The sequence below is a fragment of the Vanellus vanellus genome (assembly GCF_965231255.1).
Source record: "Vanellus vanellus genome assembly, chromosome: 1".
Lineage (NCBI taxonomy): Eukaryota > Metazoa > Chordata > Aves > Charadriiformes > Charadriidae > Vanellus > Vanellus vanellus.
In genome coordinates, this window is record NC_138905.1 from 201,032,367 (window position 1) to 201,049,118 (window position 16,752).

Consider the following 16,752-nt stretch of genomic DNA (forward strand, 5'->3'; position numbering starts at 1 on the left):
CCATATGTTTCAGAACTGATTTACTATGAATGTCTTTACAATACTTTATCCTATGCTGCTGATTGGGGGCATTATCTGATGATAAGGGTAGATCCAAGGGTATTCTTTGACAATGGACACAATCAGCTTTGTCATGAATGTGTAATATATGAAGAACAAACAAGGGGCTAGAGGCCAGGCATCTGAACAACTGTGTAAAAAAGCCTTATTTTAAACATGTATTTGTTCCTCCTACTATTGTTACCTCTATATTTTTGTTTATAGTCAGTGTTGTGAAGCCCACTAGTTGCTAGATTTTGGGATTTGATAACTTTGTGGCAACCTCTGCAAAGCCCAGGTTTGCGGGTTTTATTTTAAAGGACATCTTTTGACAACTGTACATTTCAAATGCCTTGTGTATATAGCTCAGCAATAATACAAAGTCTGGTGATGCTCAGCTGAATTGTTCACTGCATAGTGAACTTCATTGCTTGCGCTTTCCCATAGTGTTGGAAGATGACCTGAAACAGTAAAGAACTGAAAATATGCACTGACATTTTCAATGATTCAGCTTAAACAAAATGCACGGGAAAGTTAGTGAAAAAAGCTGGCTGGGTTGCATTTTTCTTTTGCTGATTAAAACAAGCCACTTCTGTTCAGATTTTTTAAAAGGATAATTCTAAATGCTCAATTTAAACACAAGGAGTGGAATTCCAAATGCATGGATGCATGCCCTTCCCCTTAAATGAGTAACCCTTTTGTGTTTCTTAAATACCCATTTTTGTGGGTACTTGCCACGTTCAGGCCTGCAAACCAAAGTGATGCACGTACTGTGGAAGTGGAGATGATGTTTTTCATAATCACACGTTGAAAGACTTGTTCTAGATGAAAAAAGTGTCTGAAGTTGGATTGCAGTGCTCACCCAGAAACTTTCCCAGCCGGACCTGAAGACATTATGAGATCCACACTTAGTTACAAATGTGTCTTTGCTAAAACATACTTCCTTCCAGGGCTCGGTTCTGTGGAGTGCTGGGAAAAACAATAGGAGGTTTTGGGATGTATCTTCGGACATGTCATTGCCCATAAAGGCTCTTCCCACATAGTAGTGCTGGTGCCTTAGCCCTAAAAATGAACAGAAATGTTTGCATCTGGTTTTGGATGCAGCAGTTTTTTTCTCGAGAAGTGAATTTCAGAGAAATAAAAGGCAAATGTTTCATGGTGCAAATTACTCAGGACAGTTTTACATATAGTACCCTACATATAGTCATGGTTGTTTTATAATATTCTCTGTGTCTTTCTTCGCAATCTGACCTTGCAACAGATTAAGATAAAATATAACAAGACAGGCCAAATTTAGACTATGCCATGATCTTTTAAACAAAACATAGTTAAATGAAAACACACAATTATGTTATCCAGCAATTAAGACAAATATTTACGAGGGGTTCAGCCTGACTTTAGGGTCTGTGGGGGAAAAAGAGTTGCAACTAAAACGTACAAGTTTCTATTCTAGCAACTCTTGCCCCGATCCTCCTTCTGATGACAAAACTTAAATATGATCAGAAGGGTGTGACGGCAACATCTGTTCTTTTCCTCTCGCTTTTGCATGCTTCAAGTTACTATAAAAAGTTCTAGGGCAACTACTAAGCACATTTGTGCCTCGTTTAGATAAAGCACAGCCAAAGCCTTCCCGATGGCCTGCTGAGCAGATAACCTCAGACTTTATGCATGAGATGCAGTAAAATATAATTGTCCTCAAATGTGTTCCCACTGAGTTAGGAAAATGCCAAACCATAATTGCGTCTAACTCAGAGCATTTGATGTATAAAATAATACGATTGTTTTACAAGTGGCTCTTGCCATGCTAAATTTCACATTGAGTTTTAGCGGTCGGTGTAATAACGGAGTTCAAAGACAAGACTACTCAAATGTTCCACATTTTAGTTGTCTTTTGAAAATAATTATAACAGTTTTGGAGCCAAAGGTCTTTAGCCATAACTAACACAGTACCTTTCTTTGACTGCCTTTCTGCTTCTTTTCTACATGTGTGTCGTTTGTACGTAGGAGATGCCTTCTGAACGATCTGTAATTTAAAACTATTTGTTGTAAATACTAGGGATGACTTGCATATATATTTTATTTTGACAAGTGTTTTGTAATGTTTTACCTTAGCGTACATTGCTTTGTGCATCTTACCATCTGTGTGCTGTTACACATGTTGTAAATGAAGTGTCCTGGCTACAGAGCAGATGAATTGGCTGTTGACAGCTGAAGTACAGTGTATAGGACTGCAGTAGCTTGATGTGCATTTCTTCTGAAGTAATCGCATTACAAGTTTTATTTACTCTTGGAACGTTGTTTGTCAAATGAATCTATTTTCTGGAAATAAGTACAAACTTACATTCCCATTATTTTTCTCTTACTGTACATGTTTGAATTAAATAATGTACAAAGCTGAAGTTCCTCAGCTGTGTCTTATAAAACTTCATTGTGCAGTTTTAAAATTGTTGTGGGATTTTTTTTTTTATTGTCTACAGAGTATCTGCTGTGATGCAAATGTATATCAACTGTCATATGTATTTTATTATTTTAAAGCAAAAAAGGTCACACCCTCTTCTCTTGGGTTTCCAGTAACAGCTACAGTACTTCCCAGCACAAGTTTCTTTTAACAACTACTAAACCTGATTTCGGTATTGAAGCCTTCATCGTTCAGGCAAACCCCATCCTTACTGTCCCAGCATCTGCCGTGCTTCACCTTGTCGTGGCAGACAGCTCCCACAGTACCCCTTGGAAAGAAATGCAAATGCAGCTTCTGTATTAATACAGCTCCTGCTCACAGAGGGTGGTGACTTAAGTACTGTAGTTCAGATAAGTAGGATTAAATTTTATTTTCTTTGAAACAAAAGCAAAACCATTTGAAAGGGTTCACCCAAAAGGTGTGTTCTGTAAATGTGAGTGAACATGCTTACCTGCCTGCTTGTTAAAGCAATGGGCAGCGCTGCTGGAGATTCAGCTTACTGCTCTGATTCAGGGAAGTTTCTCATTTCTCATTATTCTGACAGAGCAGGGGACCACATCTGAAAGGCGTGTGTCCTTCCTGCTCAAGGCTGTATCAAAAATGATGTTTTGCTGAGACACATTGCTGGAATCTTTTAACCAAAAATGTTTTGGCGAGTTCAAATGCTGGCGGAATAGTGGGGTTTGCCAATCCCTTCCCCCTCCTTTCAATGTCCAAGCTCTTATCTCTAGTCCTTGGTTCACCTCAAAGCTGGGAGTTTCCCAGGCCCCCCAAGTGCTGCTGCTGCAGCGGGGTGTGTGCTGAGTGCTCGGATATACACGTGAAAGGCACAGTCTGAGCACTTACTGAGGTAGATCGGATGACCGAAAAACATACCTTGAGCAACACTGATGACCGAAAAACATACCTTGAGCAACACTGATGACCGAAAAACATACCTTGAGCAACACTGGAGCAGGACATTGTGATCAATAGGGTCTCTAAGGAGCCTGCAATTCATCTGGCCATGGTGAGCTCATCTGTGCATTTCATTTCATGCTCGGTCGGGCAGTCAGGCTAAATCCTGTAGATTGTTCCATACCATCAGCTTTTACATTTTTCAAGAGTATCAGGTGGAGCTTTTCATTCACACAGAAATAGCACTGCTTTTCCTGTTTGTTTTTTGTTTGTTTGTTTGTTTGTTTGTTGTTGTTTTGGGTTTTTTTGTTTTGTTTTGGTTTGGTTTTTTTTGTTTTGTTTTGTTTTGGGGTTTTGTTTTTTTTTTTTTTCTTTTTTTTTTTTAAAGGCTATGTGATGAGCTGTGCTTGGTAACAGAGATGGGGATTTGGGCCTTTTTATGTTACAGCACCAAAGAAGAAATGAAAAAGTCAGCAATGGAAAACTGCACATCATGTAGCCTGTAAGGAAATCACACAAATATTTAGTGTTGTTTCTGAATATTTTTCAAAATTCAGTTATTCTAACTAGCTAGAGAACATGTAATTGTGAGAATATGTCAAAACTGTATAAACTGTCAGCACAACATGTTTTTTTAATTTTAGGTCTCTGTCAGGTTTAGTTCTCTGCAGTCAGAACTGACTTCAGGTTGTCCAGGTGAGTACCTAGGGTTGAGAACTCACATACTGCTACTATTATGTATTAAGGCTCTGGTTTAAAAAAAAAAAAATGTGTGTGTGCTTGCATACACATACAAACACCCACACCCCCTTTATAGACTCCATATGGCATCCCCAGATAATGTCTGCTGGCATCTACAGCAGGTTGCACCAGACAAGGGATCCACACGCATCGCACCCTCTCTCTGTTGATGTTGCATCTTGTATTTCTGTTGTGCATCTTGGTGACGATGGGAGACACACGCAACACCTAGGCAAGGTTTCACCTGACTCATTTGAATGTTTGAAGCATTGAGAGTGGGCCACCGGCAATGATGGACAATCCACTCGTCAGATGAGCGAAGGTTGGAAGGTGTCTGCATCACTGGACTATGGTCTCAGCAAGGTTCAGAAGGGCAAATTTGAGAGGGCAGAGGTTGGCAGAGCAAGGAGTGCCACTGCCCTTCGAGGGCTGAGTTTCACTCAGAAGAGAAATTCAAGCTGATGTAGGATTTATCGACTGTTTCTCCTAGTGATTTTTGGAAAGCTGAAACTGCTTCAGGGGGAAGAAGGAGCTCCAGGTGCTCCTGAGGGACTTTGCTGGCAGAACCAGGCACGTGCCAAATTCCTCCTTGTTTTTGGCACATATGAAATAAGAAGGCAGAAGGCCCAATATATACACTGAAGTGAACTGTCAGTAGGCAGCTTCGCTAGGTGTAGTTAACCTTGACCTCCACCTATGACCATACGCCAGACTTTGGAGATACTGACTCATGAAGGACTGAAGAAGTGTCTAGAAGGTGTTCTGCTAATAAGATTGGGTATTTCTTATTTTATTAAGCACCCATCTCACAGTCATTATGGCCATATTCAGCTCCTAGCAAATGTAATGAGCACAACAATCAATCTAAAAACCCCTGCATCGCCTGCCATTCAGATACAATGTTTTTTAAGAGCAAATGATGAACTCGCTACTGTGTAATTAATTCCAAGGCATTATTCTGTGATGAGACAAGGGACCCTAGAAAGCAGCTGACCATAATGTTTGTCATTAATACCATTCCTACAGCAGTTTTCTTGGTTCTCTGCTAAAAAAGCATCAAACTGGACTAACTGCAGAGTCCATCAAGGTCGATGTAACTAATGAATTACGTCATTCTCGCCTCAGGATTGGGATAGACAGACCGTGACTGTTGTCATTGTAAAATTCACAGCCTCTTTTGGGTCAGCATAAGGGTCCTGCCACCCCGGGAGGCCTGGCCGCTGCCGGCGCTGTGTCCCCAGGAGCCCCCACTGCCACCAGTGCTGTCCCCCCAGAGCCACTGGCTCTCCCAGCACCCTGCAGCCAGGAAGGTTTGTCAATAAATGCAGGTTTTCCGCATGGCAGGACAGATCACCAAGGGCACAGCACCAAGCTGGCAGGGTGGGCTATTTTTTAATGACTCAAACTTTTGAAGTGCAAGAGGAGGCTGAGGCTGAGCAACCTTAGAAAATTTCAGATGGTGCCTAATAGGTAAAAAGATTGTTTGTCGTGGTTCTGATTTCTTCTTCTCATTAGCACAGCAGCGAGGCTGATTTGGCTACAGAAGTTCATCCAAGGAGAGCAGCTAATTGCGGCACATTGTCCGTCCTGTTCCTCAGCACAGGGTAGATACAACGTCCCAGATACAAAGCAGGGCACCATAACGCTTGCAATATTTTCTTATTACCACAGGGTGGTGGTGAAGACCTTAGTGAAAACTATTCATCGCTCAGTTGTGCTGAGGGTACGTTATTTATATGCAGACCACACATGTCGTACCTTTGCAGTGTGGGAACTCCCTCAGACACAGTGTTTTGAGTCGCTTGCACCAACAGGGGTGAATTAAGGCCACTTCCTATAACACATTAACTCCTGTTATTATTGGTTTTATCCTTCACTGTTTATGATCAGCATTTAAAGAGTTGACGATATGCTCAGGTGCTTTACTTTCACTAGTCCTTAGACAGCAGCAGTTTCAGTAGTGTCAGGAAGACGGAGTTAAGTATCAAGTCATGGCTTCTTCAAATTTAGTTACCAATAATAAATTTAATAGCACGATAGCTTTGACTGATGTTTGAATGGCTAGATGGGTAGCCTGCGAATCACACATGAAAAGCTCTCTTCATCATTCAATTTATTTAATTCAACCTCGTTACTTCTTTTCCATAATCACCTAATATTTGTAATGCCATGTTCACAGCATCGTTATTTTTAATTTCTATAGTCTTTTTGTCCCAACTTCCGTTGTAAATTGCTTGATACAGAAACTAACTTTATTGCATGTCTTTTGCAGCACAATAATGGTATGAGACGTGCCTTCCATCCTACAAACCAACCAAGATGTCAAAGGCTAACATTTGTGTAATGTATTTTTATAATGCAACAGGCAAATCAAAGCCTTATTAATCCATTTTAATAATTGTCTTTCACGTAACAGTGGTAAAAGCCAAAGTACAGAGCACTTCAGCTTAGTATTGGAATAAGTGGAAAGATTCCAGTTTAAACCTCTGTTTTAATTATTGAACAGCTCTCAGAATTAAATCACTGACCTTTGAGAATTTAGTGACCAAGCAAGTGCTTGTCCTCAAGGCACATATTTGGAGCTTGCATTCCTTTACACGAAGCTTTCATACTCTAGTTAAAGATACCCAAGAACACTGCAAGTACGAAGTGAATGAGGTAAGACCAGAGATCCTATATATGTGATGATGGTGGTGATGATGATGATGATGATGATATTACTGTTATCAGCTTGTGGAGAGGACTGCATGTATGGAGACTGGATTGTCCATTCCTTAGGCAAGAAATATTCCCTCAGACAACTTGGAATGGAGTTTTCTGTGAGTGGACAAGGACTGTCAGACTTCTCCATGGGGTGCAACATATCCAAACAGCGTCACACAGAGCACTTCTTCCTTTTGCACTCCTCTGGAGCCCTTTGACTAAGGCAGCAAATGTTTGTATAGCTCAGAAGTAGCAAACGTTTGATCTATTTTCAACTTTCTTTAGTGCTAACCAGCAGCAGCAGACAAAAAGGGATTTTGCTGGTAGGTGATCAAACATCTCTCTGTAGACCATTGGCAAAGGCACCATAAATCACATTTCCAATAATTGTTGCAACATTATGAACTTTTCTGAAGATAGAACAAAAAATTAAGGAATGTGCCCCAAAATTAATGTCTTCCTCTATAAATTAAGTTAAAAGAGTATTTAGGTTGAATATTGCTAGCAGGGTGTAATTATTCTTAATGAGAACATACTAGTCTCTACATGGTATTTGTGTGCATTGTTTCATATGACTGAGAAATGGTGGTGAAGAGATTAAACAGAAGGCATCATTTTTTCAGTCAATACTAGTCAATATTTCAAAATGAATAATGACTTAGTATTGAGTTCTCATTAATTAAAGAACCAATTCAGAAGTCAGTTATATAAAATTTACTCATTCTATCGCTTTTACCTTTACAAGTACTTAACCTATATAACCCAAGGTTCCGTGCATTAGACAGTTATGAATATTAATTCCAAATAAAATAGACACTAATTTTGTTGCTATTTGACTGTTGTTCCTCAGTCTAATCTCTTCCCTTCAATTGCTCTTACAGTCACTTAAACCAGTTGTGCCCAGAATTAAGTATTAATGTATTTTGGTAGCCTATATTAAAAGACATTATATAGGAGGGACACTCTAATGAAAGGACAAATATAAGTTGAACTTTAAGTAGCATAGTTACATGAAGGGTATGAACCAGACTAAAGACTTGTTTTTGCCAAAAAAATCTCTTACTTGCTCCCTCACATCTTTGCCCTCCTCTCACTCTGCTCCAGCTCCAACCCCCTCTGAGGTCATTCAACTTATTAACCCAGTAGATGACTAACTCCAATGAAAAAAAAATAAAAATGTTTGCTTTGTGCTGAATTAGGGGGCTGAATTGCCCTAGCTCACCTCCTGTGGCACCAGAGCCAGCTCCTGGGAGATGAGAGGTGCAACTGTGCAGTCATGAGTAGGTACAGGGAGAAATGTGGATGGAGAAGTGGGCATTAAGACCTCTGCTTCTTCTTGATTATGAGCTGTTTGACTGGCTCAGTTATATTATTTTTCCCTTAAGAAGCTGTTAGATAGATACTGGGTTATGAATGGACAACACGGATAAAAGGTTGGAGATCAGAGAGAAGAAGGGTTTCCTAACAGACTCCAAAGGCATAAGGTGCCATTTGGTAGCAAGTCTTTGAAATTGGAACGAGGAAGCCGTGGACAGGCTTCTGCATGGCTCTCAAAGGCAGCAATGCCCATGAAATAGCTCCTCTTTGGGCACTGTCCTGGCTAGAGGAGTTTACAAAGAGATTTCTGCACAAGGAGAATGCCTATGTGTTACGTAAGCAAAAATACAGCTCAGAGAAACAGGACATTGTATGAATCCTTGTGTATGAACACGGGATCACTCGTCCTACCTGAATTACCCCCCAACGCTTGACATTTTGACTGTTGATTTGGGCTTAAGACAGCAATAACACTATTATTATACTTCCTTATGGACTTGTTAGACGTTGGGGGTTTATGGTTTTGGTTGGAGTAAGACAGGCCACTGGAAGTACTTCAGCGTATAGCTGCTGCAACTGTATATTCCTTGCTGTAATTGCTGAGGGGAAAAACAAACAAACAAACAAACAAAAAACAGAAAAAGATCACTTTTGCCTGAGTTGCCTTTTTATTATGATCTTGAAATTTGGGTTAAATTCAGCCAAATCCATGAAATCTAGACTTTGTCAATGCACTCATGGTTTAAATAGAACAGTGTGAAACTCTATGGGATGTGCTGAGCTGTTCTTTTCTTGTTTGCTGGCTACATCCCATGGACATCAAGGGTAGCTCTAAACCTCCCTAGAGCTTTTGTGACTTTCAGCTGCTCACCATTTACCTGCATCAAAATTTCCCTTTGCAGAGTCACTTATTTCCACAAGTCATACTGCATAAGAAAATATGAAACAAAACCTGATGCTCCCAATTACAGGAAATTAAGGAACATTTTAAATTGTGTAAAGCTGAGTTAATGTTTCAAATGTATGATGATACGATGTCCGATATTCCCATTAAATTATTATTTGAAATAGCACTCAGTAGTCTCTAGGACTGTACTTAATGGTATATAGAGACCTATAAATAAAACAAAACAAAACAACAGACATGGTAAAAACCCATTTCCTTTTTTCCTCCCCCTCCCCCCCTGCATCTCCTTCTAAGGTAGACTTAGGCAGATGCACTTTTGCTTTCTTAAATCTTTCAGCCAAAATCATATAACCTATCTAAAGAATGAAAAGCTGGATTATACTGCTGGCTATTGTAGTCAGCACAGCAGAAACACAAAAACAGGACGTCTGTACCCAAGGGTATCCTGGCATCCCCGGCAATCCTGGGCACAATGGCATACCTGGTCGTGATGGACGTGACGGTTCAAAAGGCGACAAGGGAGAAACAGGTACTATGTTCAGAATAAATGATTTCATCTATCAAATGCAATGCCATTAGTTCCCAAAGTTGTCTGTAGTTACTCTGCATTAACGGGATTGTTCTGCCTGGTCTTCAGAAAACATTTCAGACATATGTCATTTACTTGTCTGAAGAAGGAAATATAAAGAAAGACCTAATAATGAAAGCAGGATAGCTAATACTATGGAGAGGTCAGGTCCATGGGATAAAAACAAAAGAAAAAAGACTTTACCTTCTATTTTGGGAATATTTTCATGTCTATTTGAAAATTTTAAAGCCTGTAAATCTACTCCTACAACTCTAAGATGGCAGCTATATTTCTGTAAAGAACTTCAAGCCCAGTTAAAAAAAAATCTCAACAACTGATACTTTGTTTGGTGTAATACGAAGTGTACAGTGGTAAGAAGATTTCTCTTTCTTATCTAAATTTTACTCAGACTTGCTTCTGAGCGTGCCTACTTGCTGTAACTCAAGAGCCACTAGAAGGAAGTTCAGGAATGGAGACTATTGAAAAACAGTGTAGGATTCCTGTCTGCTCTAACAGGCTGTAATAGAGATTTGTGTGTGATACCAAAGAGAGAGGTAATCTTCCCAGAATCCTAAAGCTAATAATTCCTATAGTACTTTAAGCCTCAGGATAATGACAGACCTTGCATCAGTGCTGGAATATCAAGGTCAGGGTTGCACAAGGTGATAAATCTGTGGGCATGTTGACATTTAACACTTCATCTGAAGTGTCACAACGCCAGAATGCAAAGCACAGGATAAATGCAAATCTGCTGCTTCAAATTTGTTCACAAAATTTTGGGGGGGTACCTTTCCCCAACAGGCTTTACGTTAGGTTGGCTATTGAGTGGCGTCATGCAGGTGGCATTATGGCTTAACGCATAAACCTGTCACAAACACTGTTATTGTGGGCCGGGCTAACTTACCTCCACAAATTAGTCCGGATCAAACTTGTATTTATCAGATAAACCCTTCTACTGAGTGCTGATCTTAAGGATTGTGAACCACAGCTCTTTTCAGTGGAGTATGTAATCTAGAACATAAACCAAACTAAGGTCAACAGTCTACAAGAAATTAACTAAAAAAGTGCTAGTCTTTCAATCTCATGGAAATGTCTGCCTTTAACAGAGCAGTTTGCTAAGCCTCCTTCACCAGACAAGTATATGCCTCTGCATATACATGCTGCAGAATCAGTGCTGAAGGTGTAGTCTGATGTGCGGTTCTTTGATGGCTATGCTGGCATAGGCAGGATCCGCTACCAGATCCTTTACCTACCTCTTGACTCTTCTCTTATACACCACAACTGTTTGTGTGGCTATACAGTAAACTAGGTCAGCTGAAAAAGAACCAGCACTTATAATTTGGGCAATGAAGAGATTCACTGCTTGTAACCTGCCCTGGAGCACTGAAAGACAAGTCTACCCACTTATGCATTTACCTCTGTAATTGTTAAAGAGTTATTTTGAAACCTCTTATTTATAAAATGATTTTGAGTTCTCTGTCAAGCAACCACTTATATGCTCCTTCTGCTTCCAGTGGCCTAGCCTGGCTAAACCCAAAACCTTTTAAAATCTAGAAACAAAGAAAATAAATTCCATTAGCTTCTTAATAGGCACATACAATTAACTGCTTCCTTTTTCTATACGCAGGGGTCCAAGAAAGTCTGATAAATGGAAAATCTAAAGCTTACTTATTTTCATTTATCTTATCAAGGTCCTCACTTTACTCCAGTGAGTTATCACATGATGTCACTAGTTTCTGATAAAGTCCCCAACTTTTTTTCCTAAATTAAGCTATTATGATGGCTGTACTGACTATTCATTGAACAAATTGGGGTGACAGTATAATTCTTTATAGTGTACGTTTATATTGTATGTACACGCACCTTTGCAGTTAAATACATGAGACTTAGTTTTGTTCCTTACCACGTCAATGAAATCTCAGCAGATGCTGGACTGTGCCCACTGTGCAGAAAACTGCTTAAGAACTGTTCTCCAGTCTGTATGGCCGGAGAGCTACCATTGGAATATGGTTGTATCCAAACTGCCAACTCTTTTTTCTTCTGCTAAATCCTGGATGCAAATCCAGGTATTGGATCACACATCTCCCGGTCACCTGTGATGTTACTACAAAAACGACTTCTATAATTGCTCTCTTCAGAGCACTGGAAAAATATGTGTCATGATATATTCAGGGATTAAGAGTGTGAATGCTTTCCCTGGATCTACAGACAATATTTTTCCATGATAATGTTTCATCACTGTTGGCCAAACCCCTGCAGGTGTATTTTCTTGAGAGGGGAGTTACCCATTGTTTCACTACTAGGCTTCCTCCCACTGTAAAGCTTCTTGCTGAATGTGGCTTCCTCACTCCTTTTCCTGCCTGCTCCTATCTTCCATGGATGGAGGACAAGAGGTTTTCTCATTGGTGGTCCTGACAATGGTATAGCTCCTCTGCTTATCTCAATAACCCACCACTTTATGCCAAGGATGCCCTGTCTCAAAAAAGCAGCATCCTCAAGCAGAGTTTCTGTGCTCTCTGTCAATCTCTCTGTTAGATAAAAGTACCGGCAGTGGCACCCACTAAAAGTCAGGAATGAGACTACCCTTTACATTACTGTTTAGCCAGGCTTGAAGAGGAAGGATTAGAGAAGGATTCATCCCAAGTTTTCTGATAATTTAATTGTTTAATGAAAATCTGTTTTTCTCTTCTGTACTAGGTGAAGCAGGACTTCCTGGCAGTCCAGGAAAAGATGGTGCAAATGGAGAGAAAGGCGAACGAGGTCAGAGAAGAAGTGTTTCAATTTATTATTTGTCTATCAACTGCTGCCCATGTGTTTGTGAGCACTGGACGTGCTATAGATTCTAGCTGTAGTGAAGGTACCATAAAGGTTAAAAAATCTTTTTCCAAAAGTAGTAGAGGCTGCACATGTATGCTGAGAACACAAGAGGAATTTGCCAACTCCAGTTATCCCGCTGCCTCTGATGCCCTACAACTTGCTCATTCAGCCTTTTATCCTACCTTTCCCATCCCTGATCCTTTTGTCAGCCACTGAGGAGGACACTGCAGCTACTTCAGGAAAGTGAGGCTCCTGTAGCTATGTATGCAACTGCAGGGAAAGGGACTTTTAAAAGAAATTATAGAAGACACAGGTTATACACCTAAAAATACAGTAGATCCTGCATATTTCACCTGTTCAGCCAACCTATACATATGCAGCATGTCTCCTGTGTCAGATGGATGTATGTGTGCAGAATGACTTGTGCATAAAAACAAGGAGTCCGCCTTTGTGCAAGCGGCATCACATCATTCTGCACAAATTCAGTAACTCTGAGATGCTGGACTTGTGCATCCTCAGAGCAATTGTACACAGAAAATGATACATCCAAAAGCATGGAAGCCTGCCAATGACAGTATCCAGGTTCTCCAAAATCCTGAAGTTGACCCCGAGAAATAACATACAGTATGTTATTGCATGTGCAATTCACATAATGCATGTGACTTGCAAGCTGCTCTACAGCCCTCAGACTTTTCTCCAGTCTATTAGAAACGACCCCAGTCCTGGAAGGACCATGAGACATGAGCCCACATATGTTGTTTAAAATTACCAAAGCTACCTTCTTTACCTGTGTCCTTGTCCTGACAGACCCACGCCGCTTTTCCCAGAGGCTCACCATCTCACCAGTTTTCAGTTCATTGCTACTGTTAAATACTCTCAATTGTAAACTGAGAACAGCAAACTGTAAAGACAGCATTATTCCTAACATTAGAAGCCAGAGGCTCTTATGCAGAAATTATCAGCTTCTTTTCCTGATAGATAGAATATATGATCATTATGGTATCTTTTGTCTATCAATTGCTAATGTGCCCTTGAAATCATGAGACTTTCACCTTCAAACCCTTATGCAGCAATCAGAGGATTTTCAAAGGCTTTGAGCTTCAGTCCAAGAGTGGATGAAGGATAAATGGAGCACCTGGTAGCAAATAACAAGGACAAAAAGCTTTTAGTTGCACTGCAGTAGCAATCTAGGTAACCCAAGCAAAGTTCCATCACGGAGAAATTATAGAAACACATGGCAGGCAAACAAGTTCTGGGTGTTGTCCAAATAGAACCTTCCTCTGATTAAATTGTAAACCTTCTCCCCAGTTTTGTATACTGAAGGCTGAAAACAAGTGTCTGGACAGATGCTGCTTGTGACTGAGATGATGTGAGATGTCAGTTCATCTGTCCATAGACAAATCATACCTTCCTTTCTTTGAGCTTATTCTTGCTGCACTCACCCAGGGCACCCGTTTTCTAACACAACAGCAGGTTCTTCAGATGCTATGACTTACCCTGCACTTATATATGTAAGAAATTGTATGTACAGTGAACACAGTATATACAGTGGTGACACACACCTACACACCTACCCATATATGTCTTTGTGCTGAAACTCATGTTATGCCCCACTAATCCAGCGGAATATCACAGGGAAGTGTCTTTTTTTTTTTCCTTCTTTCCCCCATTTAGGATCCAATGGGACTGTTGAAGAGAAGGGGAACAAAGGAGATAAAGGAGAAAGAGGACGACCTGGGAAACTGGGACCAAAAGGAATTATAGGGTCAGTGGGTTACAAAGGTCAGAAGGGAGAGCTGGGACTGCAAGGACAAAAGGGGTTAAAAGGAGATATTGGGCCCATAGGTCCAAAAGGGACAAAGGGTGAAATTGGCCATCCTGGAAGAGTTGGTTTCCCAGGGCCAATTGGTCCAACTGGTAATCCAGGTCCTAAAGGTAATACTGGAGAACTGGGGCCACAGGGTAATCCAGGAGTTCAGGGGGAAAGAGGCTTGAAAGGAGACAGAGGAGATAAGGGGAATGTAGGTCCCCCAGCAGTCCTGCCAAGGAGTGCCTTCAGTGTTGGCCTTACAATCGCCACCAAATTTCCCACCCCGAATCGCCCAATCAAGTTTGACAAGGTTCTGTATAATGGTCTAAATGACTACAACCCAGCTACTGGCAAATTCACCTGCAAATACCCTGGCGCTTACTATTTCACCTACCACATCACTGTCTACTCAAGGAATGTCAGAGTAGCTTTAGTTAAAAATGGCATCAAGATGCTGCACACGGTGGACAGGTACCAGAGTGGAGAGGACCAGGCCTCGGGAGCCGCCATCCTCGAGCTACAAGGAGGAGACGAGGTGTGGCTGCAGGCTCATCAAGGAGAGACTTTCAACGGGCTCTTTGCAGATGCCGACGATGATACCACCTTCACTGGGTTTCTCCTGTTCAGCACCTCTGACCTGCTGGAGCCACTGTCACCGCCCGCCATGTAACTCCACATTATCCGTGGATGCTGTATGTCTGTCCTTCAGCCGCCCCAAATAAAGTTGTAATCTGCTGGCCAATTTCTACTGGATTCAATGGAGAACAGAAATCATCCAGGGAGGTACACCGAGGGCTGAAAGGGAGATGTAGGACAGGGCAGCTGGGGATCAGTTAGGCATCTCCCGAAAAGCTGAGTAAAATACTTTTTGACGGCTGAATTCATCATAGTGGGAAGGTGCAGGATCACACTACTTATATCTGTAGGAAACCAGGCCTTATTATGCCCACAACTGCTCATTGCACAACTTATCGTGCTGAAGTTTTCAAGACCAGCTGCTAAGACAGAGCACAGGGCTTCAGAGCCATACTCGGAAGAGTTTGAATTAAACGCCTTCTTGTCCCAGTTACAAGGTACCAAGTGTTTATTCATTAAACTGTCCTAATCTACTGTTGTCAGCTTTGTTTTTAAAACTCAAATTAAAAAAAGTTCCTAATGTGCATAAACCATTTTTAAGGCTGCAGTTGTGGGACAGTTGGTTTCAGGAACGGCTTCTGCACAAGAGAGGACAACTCTTCAGTGTCTATGGTGCTGGGCTTGATGCATCACTGGTTTGGTGACATACTGTACTTACACAGGGGTGCGTGCACCTCTTCTGAAGGATAAGTGTTGTAAAAGAAAGTGGGACGAAATAACAGACAAAATTTCAAGTTCTGGAATTACCGCGTGTGAGTCCCTGCCATCTTGTATAAAAATTAAGCAGCAGTTACTTCCAAGCCAGTTTATATCTTTCTAGATGTAGATGGACTTGAAACTTGGGTTAGTTTGCACCTAACCATTTCAAAATAATTTTTAGACTTGGAATTAGTGTAGTTTGATACCTCCACAGGGGCTGCTTGCTCTGTGGCACAGGGGAGTTTTGTTGCAGCTGGGCTGATTTTACAGCTTTTAAATATGGTTCTTTGCTCTCTTTGTAGCCGAAGGTCTGAAATAAGAGACGTTTCTCAGACTTTTTTTTTTCTTTTTTCCCTTTTCTCCTAAACCTCAGAAATATAATAAATCTAAATCTCGCTCCCTCCCCTTAAAAGAAAATAAAGCAGAGGTGCCAACAGGCATGGGTCAGCATCAGGAAACTCAGCACAAATGCTATGTAGGAGCACGAGGGTTAACTTCCCATCACCCTCAACGCTGCCAGGGAGGCAGGGAAGCGCAGACACATCCAGTGCAAATAACAGACTCAAACCGAACACGGCAAGGTGGGTTTCTGCAGGCAAGATGGCAGCACTTCTCACCTCACCTGAGTTACAGCGACGAGGGCTGGAGTACAGAGGAGAGGGCTATGTGAATTTTCCCCTCAGAATTTTTTTTTTTCCCATAAGCCATTAAGTTTGTGTTGTAGGAACATCTAGACCAAAAAAAAAAAAAGCTTTAAAATGGCCTTAGGCTAAATTGGGAAATATGTAGGAGAAATTTCAGTGGGTGGAGGCCCCTCCTCTCACCGTGGCCCCGGTGCCCACCAGACCCTTCTCCTTCTCCTTCTCCTTCTCCTTCTCCTTCTCCTTCTCCTTCTCCTTCTCCTTCTCCTTCTCCTTCTCCTTCTCCTTCTCCTTCTCCTTCTCCTTCTCCTTCTCCTTCTCCTTCTCCTTCTCCTTCTCCTTCTCCTTCTTTCTCCTTCTCCTTCTCCTTCTCCTTCTCCTCCTTTCTCCCCCTTCCCCTCCTTCCCTTTCCCCCCCGTAGCAGCGGGCCGGGCCAGGCCACAAACGCTCGTAGAGGCCGCCTGCGCCCCGGCACAGCCGGGGCGGGAGCGCGAGAGGCGGGCGGGCGGACTGAGGAGA

The 16,752-nt window shown here is 41.5% G+C and overlaps 1 protein-coding gene across 1 annotated transcript; it reads left to right on the forward strand.

Annotated features, from left to right (window-relative positions):
* Nucleotides 1-9,425: 9,425 nt before the first annotated feature.
* LOC309675447 (uncharacterized protein) lies at nucleotides 9,426-14,927 on the forward strand (the record flags this gene model as incomplete). The annotated part of the gene is made up of 3 exons (XM_082487766.1): nucleotides 9,426-9,591; nucleotides 12,328-12,390; nucleotides 14,122-14,927. The coding sequence occupies 3 exons, from the start codon at nucleotides 9,426-9,428 to the stop codon at nucleotides 14,925-14,927; spliced, it is 1,035 nt and encodes a 344-aa protein (XP_082343892.1).
* Between the last annotated feature and the right edge of the window lie 1,825 nt (nucleotides 14,928-16,752).